Source organism: Chlamydotis macqueenii, chromosome 15 (genome assembly GCF_036417535.1).
Source record: "Chlamydotis macqueenii isolate bChlMac1 chromosome 15, bChlMac1.mat, whole genome shotgun sequence".
Classification (NCBI taxonomy): domain Eukaryota; kingdom Metazoa; phylum Chordata; class Aves; order Otidiformes; family Otididae; genus Chlamydotis; species Chlamydotis macqueenii.
In genome coordinates this window covers 3,865,085-3,881,765 of record NC_141570.1, presented here as the reverse complement: position 1 = coordinate 3,881,765, position 16,681 = coordinate 3,865,085, and the positions used below count along the sequence as shown (strand labels likewise).

Sequence of the window (16,681 nt, the reverse complement as noted above, 5' to 3'; positions counted from 1 at the left end):
TTCCAATGGGGCAGCCGTGGCCTCCTTCACCTCACAAAGAGGTAAAGCACCGGGAACAACCAAAACTCCCTTTCCTAAGGGAACGTAACACCTTCCCACCCCTCTATGAGGAGCCCAACCATCCCACTGCGCATGCGCACACCCCACTGCGCGCCCACCCGCCGCCGCCTTTGTGTGAGGCGCGGGCACGGCGCGCCCCGCCCCTCCAGCCCTCCTACTGCGCAGGCGCAGAGCGGCTCCCCGGCGCGCCCCGGTTTCCCCCACCCCGTGCAGCGCGGCGGCGGCGGGCGGCGCAGGCGCGGCTCGCTGAGCGGCGCGCAGGCGCAGAGCGCGTTTCCTGCCTCCCTTGTCAGTGCCGGGTCCCCCCCCCCGCCCCTCGGCCTCCGCCGCTGGCCGCTCCCTCTCCCGCTGTCCGGAGCGGAGTTCGCGTTGACTGACCAGAGTCCGCGAGTCCCGCTCCGCTCACGCCGCTTCAGGTGAGTCCCCTCGTCCGGGGAGTCTGTCCGCCGCGCCACCGGGCCGGCCCGCCCCCGCCCCAGAGGGATGGAGGGCGGGGGGAGCCTGTAGGCCCGCCGGTGCTGAGGGGATGGCGGGCGGGGGTCACCTCAGCGCCGGCCTGCCCGGGGGCAGGGGGCTGTGCCCGGCGCTGTCGCTACACGGAGGGGGCTGGGGACCCCTCAGCCCCTTCGCCCTGAAGCGGGGGATGGATGGGGCCGGGGAGGGAGCGGCCGGGCGGGGCAGCCCCTGCCTTGCCTCCCGCCCCTGCCCCACCGTGGCCTCGGCGGCAGCACCGTGCACCTGTGTTATCAGTTCTGGGCAGGGCCGCAGCCCGCAATCCGTCCCAAACCGGTCGGCTTTATCATGCTGATGGTGTCCTGTGTCAGTAGGCTCGCCTGTGAGGAGTCACCCGCTTGGGAAAGCCGCGCTGGGTGACTTGGAAGGGGATGACAGTGGCAGGCCGTAATTGTAGGCACTTCTCTTCCAGATGTTTGAAACTGATGTAGGTGCTCTGAAAATAGGCAAGGATTTTAAAGACCCCTTTCTGTCTCACGCACACGCTGTCTCCAGTTCTGAATCTATATCCTTGCTAGTTGCTTGTCCAGAGATGGCCTTATACCACATATTTCTCACCCCACTGAGAGATGACAACAGCTCAGTCCTGTACTTCCCAAGCTTGATCTCCTCAGTCTGCATACTGAAAGAACTGCTGTACAAAGGTGCAGGATCTCCTTTTTTTTTTTCTCCTTGTGAAATGTTATTGAAACTCAAGGACAGTTACATTGCATTTGGAAAAAAGATCAGGGCTAGCTACATTAAGTCCTTGGCTAACAAAGTTATCATAACACTATCTTCCCTGTGTGAGATTCTGAGGTTGGCTGACAGGAAGGCGTTGATGGGTTTACTACATATGAATTATATCAAGAATCATGCAGCCAGTCGTGTTTTCTCTTGTGAAATGTGAGTTTGATTTTGTCTATGTATTGGAAAGGAGTAAATATAACTGGAATACTTCATTAAGATTTATCTTCCTGAAGAAAATAGCACTGCAACTGTCAGATGACAGAAATAGTTGTGCTTTTTGAGATTATCATCGTTGTTGTCTTTAATGAGTTTGTTCCTGAGCCAAAATGCTACAAGTTACGGTGCTCAGGAAACTCAATCAATGGAAAGGAATGAATCGTATCGCTTGTCTAGGCTGTCTTTGGGAACAGGGCGTAGATTAGTAAAAATCTCTGCGCTAGAAGTTAGGATGGGGCCATATCGTTTATATGGAGTGCCGGTCTGTGGAGAAAACACCGGGGTTATATTAAAAAGTGTTTTGAAATAGCTGCGTTCCTCGGGGAGCGGAGAGTGGATATTTTTACATTTTATTTCAGAAAGAGTAGAAAAGGCTGAGCATTCCTTGTTGGTAGAACAGCTCTTCAACTTTTCCTGTATATGGAAATGTGCTGCTACTGAATGTTGGCACATGCTAAAGCGAGATCGTGGAAAAAGCAATTTGCAGTCGTGTTTTGCTTATATTAACACGTGGAATTTCAAATCATGGCTGTCCAAGGTCAAAGGTAACTTGAATTATGTCAATGTTTTCACATTAATAAAAAGTAATTAATTATTTTGCTTAGGACTGCGTATATTTAATGGCTTCATTTGATTGGTGGAATATGATTCTTAGGAGAACCATGAAAATCATGCTGGTTAAAATTCTGAACTGGATTTAAAGCTCATATAATAAAAAGTTATATTTGAAGTACATTTGAAATGTAACCATAAGGTGCGTTTCTTTAAAATAGTATTGCTTGATTTCTTGGGGAAAAAAAAAAAAAGGAGAGAAAAGAAAAAATCTCTCCAATGATTTGCGTTGGCAAAGTACCATATAATCTCTGCTCCAAGATTCAGCTCTCTGAGCGTATTTGTTAAACTAGTGGTGTGATGGTAATTACTGCGCTCCGTAAGAACGTACTCGTCTTTCATTCACTCCTGAGTTTCTGTTGGACTGCCGTTCATTTCCTGTTTGCTTCCAAATTCCTACCTTGTCCTGAAGTCTCCACCCTCTGCTAACATGGCCATACTTGGGTATGTTGTAATTTCAGGCTACAATGGGTGTGGATGTCTTGGAATGACATCACAGAGATGTTTCTTTTTGGATGTATATGTAGGGGTAAAAAGACTTTGATCCATCAGCCAAGGATGAATTGTTATGAAAAGTAGTGGAATATATGGAAGGAATTGACAAATCCCAGTTCCATCTGTTGAGCCCTGCACATTTTAATTATTACAGGTGACCTTGAGTTTTTACGATGTTATCTTCCATCCATTTCTGCTGCCCTTGATTCATACAGGACATAGAATACAATATGATATTTTAAACAACTTAGTAATTGTGGGTCACTGCGGCTCCAGTTGCAGATGGTCAGCTCTCTCTCTTGTAGCAGTTACAAGTTAAGGAAAAAAAACAGGTGTCTAGCTTTTTTTAAAATGAATTAAAATACTTACAAACTAGAATGATTCAGCTTGTTGTTTTAGTGTTTGAATCTCGTGGGGGCAAAAGCCTAAAGATAAAACAGTTAAGTGCTAAGATTAATTTGAAGAAATTACTAATTAATTGATTACTAATCTTAATAGTTTTTCCCTAGGATACATGTAAATGGCTTTATCAAATCTTCGTCAGCAGATTACAGTTACATATCAATGTTCTGGACACACCAATTTAACCTCCTGAAAAAGAAGAAAAAGATTTTATTGTAGTGCTGCCTGTGAGCCTTGATACACGTCAGGATTTTGACTCAGTTCACTGAGCTATATCCCTAGGGTTTTTTTTTTCCCCGAGTATTCTATTTCCATAGTAAAATTATTAGATTTGTTACATTTACTGAGAACCTGCTGCCTCGCCTGTGAGGGTCCAGTGAGAAGCGTATACGGCTTTTGAGGAGATTGCAGTTAGCTGGAGTAAGCAGGACAGGCAGAATTCATCGGGCACACGGCAAAGGCCGCTCTTTAGTGGCCCTAGGATATTTACTGAGTAAGTTGTGATCTTGTGTAAGTAAATTGTAGTACTGGACTGAAACAACCTTGCTAAATGTTGAAGGCTGTTTTTGTTTTAATAATTGTCAAATTTTGAAATGTTTTGTTTTCAATTTTACACCTTTCAGCTTTTTCCATTTTTGCAACATAGGAATATCTTTCACTCGGAATGTCTCTACATCAGTTTTTACTAGAGCCGATCACCTGCCATGCATGGAACAGAGACCGTACGCGTAAGTAATACGTTCGATATGTTAGTTTTAGGTTTTTTTCCAGTGCTATTTTCTCTTTGCTGTCAGTTTGTGATCTTGTAATTTTCTAGATCACGTTTAGGGAAGGTATGGTCAAACAGAGAGTGCTACGTGTCAAACATTCCACTTATGATCCAAAAAGCACACATCTTCTAAATCTGAACTTTTCTAAACCATTACTGTAATTCTGGCATATGGGCAAATCTAGACTTACTAGCGTTCCAGAAAACTTTGCCTCTTGGTCTGCACCTCATGAGAATGACGTGGTCCTTACCCTCTATTTCCATACCCCAAACCAGCCCTTCCTTTTAACAGCGCAGTTTTCTAGTATAATGTGAACTGTTATGTTCCAATTGTTATTGTCTTTCTGTGCAGTGTACTCATGACCATAATTAAAGCTTGTCCAGGGATGCTGGCCCTTTATTTACAAAACCTGTGTAATGCTCTTAAATTTGAGAATATAGACTTTAGACTGGAAAGTCTTTCTAAGTAAAATATTTGTTACTAAAAAGCCTTCTGTACTATTGGATTGTTTTATTTCTTCTTCAAGAGATTGCCATTAGCCCTAATAATCATGAAGTCCACATCTACAAGAAGAGTGGGAACCAGTGGGTAAAGGCTCATGAGCTAAAAGAACATAATGGACACATTACAGGTAAGTGAAGAAGGTGCTGTGCCAGACGTTAGCTTTGTCAGCCCCCTATTTTCCGCGGTCCAGAATCTGAACAGGAAATCTGCAAGTGTTGAGTAAACAGATCTTTTTATAGGTTGGCATTCCCACTTGCAGAAAGCTTTGCATTTTTCTGGGCTACACGCAGTGAGTGTTAGGAAGAAAAGCCCTGTTTCATTTCCAGACATTTCTGTAGAGTGACTGAGCCTTTCTATCTGTTTCTTATTTCTCATCTGTGATGACATAATAAGAATAAATTTTCAGTCTTCTGAAGTATCTGGTTGAGTGTCAAGCTCTCCCGGTGATACACGCTGCTCTTTTTCAAGTGTTAGTATTAAAACTTCATCAAGTGTACAACTGTTGCATTGGTTTGTGGTTTCCAACAGCAATAAATATCCTTTTTTAGGAACTGTATAAACACTTGAAGTGGTCAGTCCTGGACTTATGACAGACCGTCAGTGAGCGCATTTTACTGCAGGCCCAGAGTGTCTGTAAATCCACAATGAAAATGTAAGAGCAGCTGCCACGATGAGTCACAAGGTGTTATTTTTAAAATGTGATTGTCCTGTGGTAGTCTTCTATTACTTTTTTTTTTTCATGGTGATATTTTTATAAGGGCTTTATTCTCTAAGGAAATGAAAGTAATTAATACCAGCACTTGCCCAAAACAGCAATAACCTTTATTCTGTTCTTGCCTCACTAGTGGGCAGAAGTATCTGCCCAACAGCATTTTGCAGGAACTTTCTTCAATTTATCTGATTCTTGCTGTCAAAGGGCAAGACTGTACCTGTTCTTTTGTGAGGAGTCGCTTGGCCTGAATTTACAAATGACGTGCTGTTTCCCAAAGACGTTTCTCTGCGTTTTTCTTGTACTTGTTAGTGTCAGAAGGCAAATATTCATGACCTGGGAAAAGAGCGCTCTCCGATTTCCTGCGTAGCGTATACCTTTGGAATATGAAATGCTGTGGTTGTTGTAAAGAGTAGACTTAAACTGCAGTTAGACACAGGAGATAGACTGATCAAACCGCTTCTTGCCTCTGACGGGAGTAATTCAACTGCTGCCACTCCAGCTTCTGATCGCAAGGGACAAGGTCCCTTGTCTTGCCTTCCTGTGTCTTGATTCAGATTTTTGTGGTGAGCTGCTTCTGCTCACTTACAGGAAAAGCAGTTATTCACTCTTTTTTGCTGGCTTAGTTTTCTGCTCAGCTAAAAAGCTGACCTTGCCATAGATCACAAGAACAGTGGTGCTGGTGCAGGGGAGGTGATGGGAAAGAGAAATAAAAAGAGGCAGGATGATCCCACTTTCAAAAGCAGTGGACGTGTGTAACTGGTTTCAGACTACCAACCTCCTCAAAATTGGACTTTCAAAGCATAAGCCTATTTGGAAGTACACCATATATGACTTATATGGCAACGTTAGCACAAATCCTTTCCTTATCTTTTATCCTTTTTTCAGTTTATGTGCTCAAGAAACATTTTTAATACAGAACACAGTTATGGAAAACCATTGGAATACAATTTTGTGGCAGGAGGGTGGCATCTTAAAGAGGGGTGCTAAAGAAAAGATGAAAAATAATGTTGCTGTGAAACTTTCCAGTTGAGGACATCCTTCATTGAATAAGAAGGGGAAGAAGCATTGGCAGGCTTGTCAAAGGCTTTGTTTTATTCTTTGAATTTGCTATTTTTGCTTGGAAAACTTTTCTTTCTCGTGGCACAGCTTTAATAGGCACGGAGAAAAATGTCGGGATTGTATCAGTACATAAAGGTTGATAACTTCTAACCAAAAAAAACCCATCTCCTGCTATCTAAGCTTTTAGATCATGACTGCGGTCTGGCAGCAAGCAGACAACGATGTTAGAGGTTTGTGCGTAGTTCTGGGATTGCTGGGTTTCAGCTGTGGAAACGGGTCTCTTGCAGAAGTCAGTGGTTTGAGGTCTGTGGACGGACAGGCTTTAGCCAGTCTGCAGAGCTCCACCTGTTGGCCAGCCGTCAGAGTGGGCTTGCTGAGCGGGCAAGTTCCCTGCGGAATCTGGAGATTTGGGATCTGCAATTTTGATGAAAGCTAGTGGGAGAAACCGATATCCCTAAGAGTTTCAAATGGTGCCTGGAGAATAAGTGGAGAAGGGGAATACTAACGTAACATTAATAACTGTCTCTCTAGGAGAAGGCTGTGAGATTGTGTCTGGTTTTGCTTATGCTAAAACAAACAGTATAAAGGGGAAATTTTATTTATGTGAACTCTCAATTGCAGGTATTGACTGGGCTCCCAAAAGCGATCGCATTGTAACTTGCGGGGCAGACCGCAACGCCTATGTCTGGAGTCAGAAAGATGGCGTGTGGAAGCCAACCCTTGTGATCCTGAGAATTAATCGTGCAGCCACCTTTGTGAAATGGTCTCCCTTGGAGAATAAATTTGCTGTGGGAAGTGGAGCTCGGCTTATATCTGTGTGCTACTTTGAATCCGAAAATGACTGGTGAGCTGTTTGAGTTTGATTTCCGGTTATACCCCTAAGGTCTGCATGGGAAAGCTAAAGCCTGGGTTTAATGGTGGTGGAACTAGGTTCCTATTTTACTAATTGCTAAAATCTTCAGGAAATGTAGATGGATAGGTCTCATCAGTTCTTTCATGGATTTTTTTCCATCTTTTCCCTCTTTTACTACTTTACTCTGGTGTAGCACCTAAAGGCCTTTGACTTAGCTGATTTTCACATTATACCTGTTGCCGTGGATGTGTGCCGGCTGACTGCTATAAATGTATGTTGCTTTTTTAAAAGTGCAAGAATTTCTGCAGAGTAAAAACTTCTTTATCACAATTGTATGACTGAAAAAAAGATAAATGTTTCCTCCTCCCACCTCCTTCCAGAATGAATGAAGAAACCTTCACTTGAGTCTTTCTTCCGTGTAGATTATTTTTGGCCATTTCTTGTTATTAAAGAGTTCAAATCCGTCACTTATCTCCAGAAGGGTCTGTTAGAAGATGTTCAAGCTTGTCGTCTACCTGTTCTGTATTCTGTTGTAGAGTCTTATCGGAGTTTATAGATTTCAGACAGGACTATCACAAATATTTCCACCATTCCAGTTATTTTTCTCTTTGGCATCTAAACGTAGTGCTTCTGATCTTAATGGATCTACGTTTGTAGCTGTGTATGTTGGAGCTACGTTTACGATGTCATCTGTAGGTGACATGGGTGTGCTGAGTATCTGTTGTTTTGGGTTGCATAAACCTGCTTAAAAACGCAGGTGTCTGTGCCCCCCGTTCTGTGTGCAGTCTTCCATGTGGAGATGGTAAACAATGAGACCATCTGCAAAATACATTGTAAAGATTGTTTTGGACTTTTATGCTTTCCAACATACCTAGTTATTAACATTTTCTCTGCCTCACTTGTCTGCAGAAGAATCAAAAGCCCATATGTTGAAGACAAGTAATTTAATGCGATCCTTAAAACTGCTTGTGCCTGATGGAAGCACATTCAAAGAAAAAGCACCATCATCTCAAAGGCCATCAAGTGAATAACAGATTTCATTACTATTTTGTAAACAAACTAAATTGGCTGAGATATGTTTGTTCATGCACTCAACATCAGGATCACTTTTCACTGTAATTCAAATAACTGGGGTGTGTACACCAGTCATGGCACTGGCAGTTCACTCATGTACTTGTTGCGGTTTATAGTGATTGTATTATAAAACAGTAGGAAAGACGATAGGCGAGAGAGATGGCTATAAAACTCATTGGAAGAGGCTGGAGAGGAAATGCACTTAGTGATCTAAGAAAACAGTGCTTCTTAGCTCAATATCACCATCAAAGCTGAGCTCTTGTTTGTAGGATGTAAGGGACCACGCAGCTACCGTGCAAAATTCACATTAAGGAGTTCAGTCCAATGCAATTTAAAAATGAGTTAGAAGAGGAATTGGATTCAGGGGAAGAGATATATCTTTAACGTAAATTTGTTTATAGTATTTAACATTTTAATTAAGATAACCATATAAAGTTCACAGACTGTACAGGGGAATATGAAAGCTTTGGGCAGAATGTGAGCTTTATCGCAAAACTGATGTGTTTAGTCATTGGCAAGGGGTGATCTTTTTGGATAATACTTCATGAAACATACTTTTGAATAATACTTTTGGATAATACTTCATTTAAGGGAATCCGGTAAAATATTTTCCTGTAAATTTTCTCTCTCTTTTCATTTAGGTGGGTGAGCAAACACATTAAAAAGCCCATTCGCTCCACTGTCCTTAGCCTGGACTGGCACCCCAACAATGTTTTGCTGGCTGCTGGATCCTGCGACTTCAAGTGCAGGTGAGAGAAAATAAAGCATCTGTAAATCAGTTTGGATTACTGGTTCGAGTTAGTCAGTAGCATGAGCCTGTTGATCATGCATTTGCTGTTGGAATAGATGGCAACTCATTGCATGCTGTTGTTGTTACCAAAACAAAATATCCAGCTTAAGAGACTTGAGTGCTGCTGCATGCAGGCTTTGGACCACTAACATGGGTCTGTTGAGCAACACGCCTGAATTTGAAGAACTGGGGGGGTTTCTTTACTGGGAGTACGTGAAAGTGCTACTGCTCAGCACTGAGTACTGAGGTGTAGTTATTAGGCTGAAGTTAGACTAACAGGTGCTATCTTGTAGAAAAAACACCACTGCTGGCTAGTTTGAGTTTAAAAAGCAATATCCTAAGGCTGCAGTTCCACAATCAGGGTAACTCAGCACTTCCAGAGGAAATATCTCACTTTTTTTTCTTTCCTGAATCGCTCGTTCTCTCCCCTTTGCCTGTGCTAGCCTTAACGTTCTTGGTGAGCAGGGTCAATGAATTGATCCACCTAAAACTCAGTGTAACGTTTTTGAAGAACATTAAGGAAAAGGCTGGTAAAAGCAGATTGGCATGTGAGATGGATGGGCTAGTCTTTCAAACTGACTGTGAATTATTCCGTGAGGGATAGGTCCTGCAAGTTGCTCTGCGCTGAGTGATTGGGGTCACTGCAATGAAGTCTGCATTGGGAACTGTCTTCAGAGTGGTTGACTTTAATTCATATTTTACTTAATCACTTGTACCTTGAGTAATAATGAAAGCTTCTTTTCTTGAATTCTTTATGTAATAAGACATTTTTAAGCTTCAAAGTGTGCACTAAAAATGACTAAGAAGGAGTGGGAGGGGGAGGTGGGACTGACAATTACATCCGTTCTTTCAGAATGAAACGCGTTCGATCCTTTGATAACTTTTTATGTAAGGAGAGACGTTAAGCGGAAGCTAGGAAGAAGAGGGGAGTTGCCTTCCTTCCCTGCCATACCTCCAGTTTTAATTAGATAAGCTATACATGTTCGCAAAAAATGTGATGTAAAACGTACTCACTCATCTTCCAGAAGCAGCTGCTTTTCACATGTGGAAATTTTTTCATGTGTGTTCATAAAGCATCTTAGGGCTCTGACATTAGGTCAGCTGATATATAGATGTGTATAAAGAACAGCTATATGACAGATACATATGTATCTTTATCTCTCTGTTACTTTGGACTTCAGCTCGTTTATCTCCAAGCTTTGTGCCCGTTAAGTACTTTGCATCTCTTATTATATCCTCTTTACTGTTTTGTTTGAGAAGTTAGACTTAAATAATTTTCTGTTCAGTATGATATTTTATTGGGGTTTGTTTCATTGCTTTTTTTTTTTTTTTTTGGAAGAAAATCCACACGTAGTTCAGTCGATTTCCTAGGAGCATTCCCTAGAAGATTTGCTTAGTCTTTTCTTTCCCATCAGAAAACTCATTTTGTCCTGCATCTCTTTTCTCTGAAAATGGGGTACATTTTGAAAAATAAAAAGAACAGATCTTGGTTTAAAACATTTGGGAAACTTTCTGCTCTTCCTTAACATTGTACTTTAGGATGAATCCTTCAATAATTTTGCTGCTTTTTTCATAGACATCTCCATATAGAAACGTTAAAGAAAGGAAAAGTAGTGGAGATTGGTACTGGGTTTATGTTTGTCTTTCTTCCTCCAGACCGTGAAAGCATGTTCTCATTGCTAAATGGTTAACATAGATCTCTAAAATTCCAGTTCTAGGGAATGCTGAGTTACATATCAAAGGTAATAAAGATATCTGGGCCTGAAGCATGCATCTGTTCTGATAGGTGGTTCTGAAGAAAATTATGACATGGATCTGCCAGAGCCACTGCCAACTAATAAGCAGCTAAGTGGGAGACATTTTGGAAAAAGAATGGAGGGCAGAAGAGGCTCCAAGTCGATAGGTATTCAGCAGAGTTTTTTTGGTGGCTGGCCTAGATGAGCTCCTCTTACGTTTGTCTTTAGAAATATATATATAGCTAACAGCACCGCATAGGTGTGAATTTCATATTCTTGCTGAAACAATGTTGCTGTGGGAATGAAAGTCATTTCCCGATGTTCTTTGAAGGCTAGGGCCTTCAAGCTGAGACGGTTTTTGGTTTTGAAAGAGAGGGAGACTTTAGTAAGGGAAAATACTTTTTTTTTTTTTTTTTTTTTTAAACAGTTATCTTCAAGGTCTTTCACTGCTTAGGAATTATTTTTCTGCCTTGTGTCAAAGGCTGTTGCTTTAAACATCTTGTCCTATTTCCATACATTAAGAGAACCGTCCTTTTAGATGTCTCTATAAAATTAAGTTTGTTGAAGGATTATCATTAGATTATATTTAAACTGATAGAGCTGAATATAAATTCATACTTAATTCTCTGAAAATCTGTACCTAATATAGCTGCAGTTAAACCCTTCTTGTTCCAAATGATCAGCTTTATTTGAATAAGCTGAATATCGGTCCCTTTTGAAGTGCCTACCCCATATACGTAAAAGATTTAAAAAACAGGGAGAGGGAGCAACACATCCTTAAACTCACTATAAAATAATTCTTTTCTCTGTTAGACTGCAACCGTGAATATTTGATCACTGTTTTTCTTTTATACTGAAATGTTTCTCTGGTAGTAGTACGGCGTACGTAGCTCACTTGCTCCTCCTGTTCAATGGACTCTAATCCTATGTTTGTGACGTCCCAGTAACTTCCATGGTAACACTCAAGAACACCATATTGTGGCATGCCTGAATCATGCAGAAGGAATTTGATGAAAGGGGGAGGCTTTCTATTTAAACATATCTTGAAAATTGCCGTGCTGGGAAAAATCCTGTTAAAACATTGTGGTATTTCAGGTTTTCAAGGCGTTCTCTTAGTAATGAGCCAGAATAAGGTGGCTTGAAGCCCCTTAGCTGGCATTTGAACATTGGTTTTCTTTCTTTGAAGTCCTGCTAAAAAGTGAATGTTCTTAAAAAGTGGGTAATTTTGTAGGTGTTTGTATCAGCTTCTAATTGTACAGTGCAATTTCTGGGTTTTTTCCTAAGAGAAGAATTGACTCTGAGAGTTATTAGCACTGCAAAAGGATGAAAGGGATAGCTTAGCACAGTGGGAAATGCAGTGACAATGTGTGTTTTTGTGCCATCTTCTGGAAAAAAAGGGGACAGATACAAGAACAGCGTTTATATGAGAAACCTGGGCGCGTTATACCTTCTGCACTATTGCTTTCTCTCTGTATACTGAAGCTTCCTAGCCAGTAGTGGCTTGTTCTTTAAAGATACTGTAGCATTTTATTTTGGTAGAATTGGAATGCGTCTAATTGTTTCCAATGTGAAAAGTGAATGCATCTCCCAGGATATTTCTCCTCTCTTTGTTCACGCTGAAATCTTTTATTTGCAGGGTGTTTTCTGCTTACATTAAGGAAGTGGATGAAAAACCAGCCAGCACACCATGGGGCTCCAAAATGCCTTTTGGGCAGCTGATGTCAGAATTTGGGGGTGCTGGAAGTGGCGGATGGGTGCACAGTGTCAGTTTTTCTGCCAGTGGTAACCGCCTAGCCTGGGTCAGTCATGACAGCACTGTGTCAGTTGCTGATGCTTCAAAAAACATGATGTAAGTATGCTCTTGCCGCTAGTTATTAGCTGTGTGACACTAGAGGGAAGCAGCATGTAGAATGTTGTGCTTGCAGCAGCAAGAGGAAAGCTGTGACTGCTCTTGCCAATTTTGACAATTCTACTGTATGTTCCAGGAGTCTTTTTTTTTTTTTCAGTCCTATATAAATAAGGTAGATTCTTTGATTTTTAGATTATATAACTTAAATTTCTTACAAGGCGACTTCTAAGCTCATATAGTCATTTATTTTGGGGAAAAAACAAACCATATGAAAAAAATACATTCCACTCCAGTGACTGGGGAAACAGTATTTACCAATCCCAGCGTAAATGGATCCAAGACTCCTGCAGAAGCACGCTCGCTCCATAACTACCAAGACCCTATCCCCAAACAGGATCTGGAAAATAAGTTGTTCCTTTCAAATTCCTGTTTCTGGTCTTCATCTTGATCTGAATAACTTTTCAGTCTGCGTGGCTTCCTAACCAAGGAGGAAGAGGTTCCCCGTACGTTTTGATAGCTGAGATCTCTGGTGGATCACTGAGGCATTGCTGTGCTTCATTTTGAATTACGGTTCTGGTGGCTGCAGATGTCAGTGCCTGGCTGGGGTATCATTAAGTATAAAGTGTTCTAGAGCTCTTTTCTCATTTGTTGTAAAATCACAACAGTTGACTTAATTTAACGTACAGACTTTTTCCTCCTGAGAAGATTATGTCAAGCACTGAAACTTCATATCCAAGTGAAATCAATAGCATCTTCAATTTGAACCTTTTTTTGGGCGTATTCTTTTTAAACTCTTGCCACTGCTTACACACAATACTAGCTGACTTCAGCCTTTCACCTGGAATACTTCATGTCTGTTCTAGATCTTCCAGGACACTTTCGTTGGGTTAAACCTTGGTATTACAAATTACAGCCTTCTGGTGTCACCTCAGGACAACTGAGCTACACTGACTTCTTTTCCAATAAGCCTTGTGTGGGAACAGTCTCTATTTTTTGTTTGAGCCAAAAATGAGGAGTTTCAATGAAGTCCTCTAACAAATGTTCTTGTGTTCAGGGTTTCGCAGCTGAAAACAGAGTTCCTCCCACTCCTGAGTGTGTCATTTGTTTCTGAGAACAGCGTGGTGGCAGCTGTAAGTGTCTATTATTTTCTCCTTGTGGAGTGTTGTAGTGTTTTGAAGAGGGATACACCATAAAGTTAGTAATAAACAAGCTCTTGCATAGTGTCAGTCTTTGCATTTCTGCAATTAACAGCAGCAGAAAAATGAAATTATGGTTACGTTGGTTGTGTTTCTTGACATGCTTTCGTGATGTCTGGTTGCAGGGCCATGACTGCTGCCCGATGCTCTTTAACTATGATGACCGTGGCTTGTTGACCTTCGTTTCCAAACTAGACATTCCCAAACAGAGCATCCAGCGCAATATTTCCGCTATGGAACGCTTCCGAAACATGGATAAAAGAGCCACTACAGAAGATCGTAACACTACCCTGGAGACACTGCACCAAAACAGTATAACGTGAGTGTCTTGGCTGCCTGTACGAGGGGAAGGAACGTTCTCCACTTCACTTTAGTTTCCCAAGATGTTCTACAAACCGATGAGAGCTCAAATTTGCTGTACCAGATGGGTTTAGCTGGCATCCAGTTCTCATTTTAGTCTTTCACGTAGAGCTGTCTATTTCTGGGACTTCCATGGAAGCTGGTGAAGTTAATCATTAACATGGCATGCGTGCTACCGCTCACCGTCACTGTGTTCTGTAACTTGAACACAGTTTATCTTATCCAATATGTAGATAGTTCACAAGAGGTTGGTGGCACTTTGGAAAATCCGGTCAGCAAAATTCACCTGAAAGAGGAATTCCCATACCAGCTTCCTATTTCAGATGTTATTTCTGTGTGTATTTATCCATGAGAAGCCACCAAGGGATAAAAGAGCTTTCAGCATCCTTTTCCTTTGGTTATTTTCCTGACGCATTGTACCAAAAATCTATCATAAGCTCTGCTGTACTCGTATCTTCCTTTGAGTGAGCAGGAGTTGAATGCGACCCAAGTTTCCCAGCTTTTTGGCTCTCTGGAACGGGTGTCTGTGTTACAGCTAGCACTCTCTGTTTTCAGCCAAGTGTCTATTTATGAGATAGACAAACGAGATTGTCGTAAATTCTGCACCACCGGCATTGATGGAGCAATGACCATCTGGGATTTCAAGGTATGCTTTTACTACCATGTTTATGTGAACTGGGTGTGATGGTGGGGTTTTTTTTTTTTTAAGCATCAGCTTCTGGGGCTCAGCCCTAGTGCAGATTTTCTTAGCAGTAGGAAATTGAGACTGGAATATTCAAGACCGTTATGGAACTCCATCAGGAAGACAGATTCAAGATTCAGCATAAGTGCAGATGCACTTTGCTTAGCAGACGACGCTAATCCAGACTTATTTTTTTAATGGAATTGCTCAATGTCCCTGCAGGAATCCCACTAATTCTTTTGTTTTCCAACCTGTACCTCAGCCGCAGTCAGGCTGCAGCCGTCATTGGTGCAAGGCCCGCTGCCTCCACTTGCTCCCATCCCTTTGGGCTCTGCTCTCTGTCTTTTTGCAGAGCATGATCCTGCCCTCTCATAATTAACTTACCAAAGTAGTAAAAAGTTACCTCAAACAGAAAATACACTAAGCATTGTATTGAAAACCTGAAAGGACTGAATAATGCAAATACTTGCTTTGCTGAGGACTGGCCGACAGAGGCCTCTGCTGGCCTCCCCAGGCTGCTGAGAGCTGTGCGCAGGCTTTTAGGAAAAGCCTAGTTTGTACGGTGTACTGCCAGAAAGCTCTGGTGGGAACAGGAGCCAGATCAGAAGTTGAGGTGATGCATAAGCTGCTTTAGTGCAGTTTCAGGGGGAGAGGGTGGAAGCAATGGCATGTATGTGCACGAGTTTGAGATGAATGCTTGCTCTGTAATACCAGTCTGTTCTCAAGTATTCAGCGTTTTTATTCTTTTTTTTTTTTCTTAACTTTGGCATTTACACCGAATTATTTACACAGGATACTATAGCAGATTGTGATTAAGATTTTTCTCTCTTTCAAGACCTTAGAGTCCTCTATTCAAGGTCTACGAATCATGTAAAGATGGATTTCCGTGATCTAGCAGGACAAACTGCTTGACGGAACGCAGCTCCCACATCTGCACAAACTCGAAAAGGGAGGAGGAAGGTGGAATATTTGGAAACACTGAGAAAATACGGCTTGGCAGATTTTCTTTTGAATCTAAACTTGGTGAATTGTGTTGGTTTCAAAATCAGCTGTGATTGTTCTTTTTTTATTTTTTTTTCGGTTGGTTGTTTTCATTCCATTCTTTACCAAAGCTGCTCCTTAAGTAGTTTATTGCAGGAAGTTATGAATCACTAACTTAAAAGGGGAATTTTATGTAAATTGTCTGCTAGAAATAATAATAATAATAATTAAAAAAAAGAAAAACTGATTGTTTGTTTTGATGCTCATTAGCAGCGATGAAAGAAGGGATGTTAAGGGAATTAACTCGGAGAGAGTGGGCGGGGAAATCCTGCACTGATGTTGTACGGCCTGAAAACAGGAAGAGTTCATCTTAGCTGAAAGTTTCACAAAGTTAATAGCCGAAGCCCTGGAGTTCTGATGATCTGGATGTGAAGATTCAGCTGGGCTTCTTTCAGGGGAATTGTTCTCTTGAGGTGATGATTTTGGAGGATGAGTGATTTTGTCCCGTTGACTCTGAGTTCTGCCTGCCTGGCATTTAATCCAGTAGTAACAGCAGATTAATCTGAATGGCTTTTTTGTCGTCTGTTTAGTGGGTCATAGTTTTCCAACGGCAAATGACCGGAATTATTTGTAGTTTCCTTTTAGGATTTGTACAAAGACTTTTCGCAGTGCAGTGCCTGGGATACGGGGTGGAAGGCTGCGTGTGGAAAGTGAGGTGAAAATCTGCTGAGCCAGATCTTAGGAGGACAGATTAAAAGCAAATCACTTTTAAAGTCCCCGAAGCTACACAGGTCTGCGTGTCGTGTTAGAGCCAAGTGCTCAGCCTATAAAATTCCGTGTTTGTAATGACTGCTGGAGAAATGAAGCACGCTTATCAGTGTGCTCTGGCTTCTGTGCAGATCCTTTGTCTCCAGGTGACTGTACCTTTTGAAGTTCAGTTCTGAGCCTCGGTGGCTCGCCGAGGCATTCGCACGTAATTTATTTTATTCACGTGGTCTAGTTAAGATTAACTCTATTGCTGCGTTGAGCCTTGAGGCCAGCTGTGCTCTGGAGGGGATTATCTGGCTCACAACATTGCTTTACAAGGT

At 41.9% G+C, this 16,681-nt stretch overlaps 1 protein-coding gene across 2 annotated transcripts; it reads left to right on the top strand.

Annotated features, from left to right (window-relative positions):
• The first annotated feature begins 320 nt into the window (after positions 1-320).
• On the top strand, positions 321-15,836 carry ARPC1A (actin related protein 2/3 complex subunit 1A). Of its 2 annotated transcripts, none has more exons than XM_086759586.1 (10): positions 321-476; positions 3,674-3,755; positions 4,324-4,428; positions 6,694-6,916; positions 8,641-8,748; positions 12,162-12,374; positions 13,429-13,504; positions 13,696-13,889; positions 14,486-14,576; positions 15,448-15,836. In XM_086759586.1, exons 2-10 carry the CDS (start codon positions 3,692-3,694, stop codon positions 15,484-15,486), a joined length of 1,113 nt encoding a protein of 370 aa, XP_086615712.1. In that variant the 5' UTR covers positions 321-476; positions 3,674-3,691; the 3' UTR covers positions 15,487-15,836. The 2 variants fall into 2 exon arrangements, with proteins under 2 accessions (XP_086615712.1, XP_086615711.1); XM_086759585.1 differs by having other exon boundaries at positions 3,651-3,755.
• The last annotated feature ends 845 nt before the right edge of the window (positions 15,837-16,681 follow it).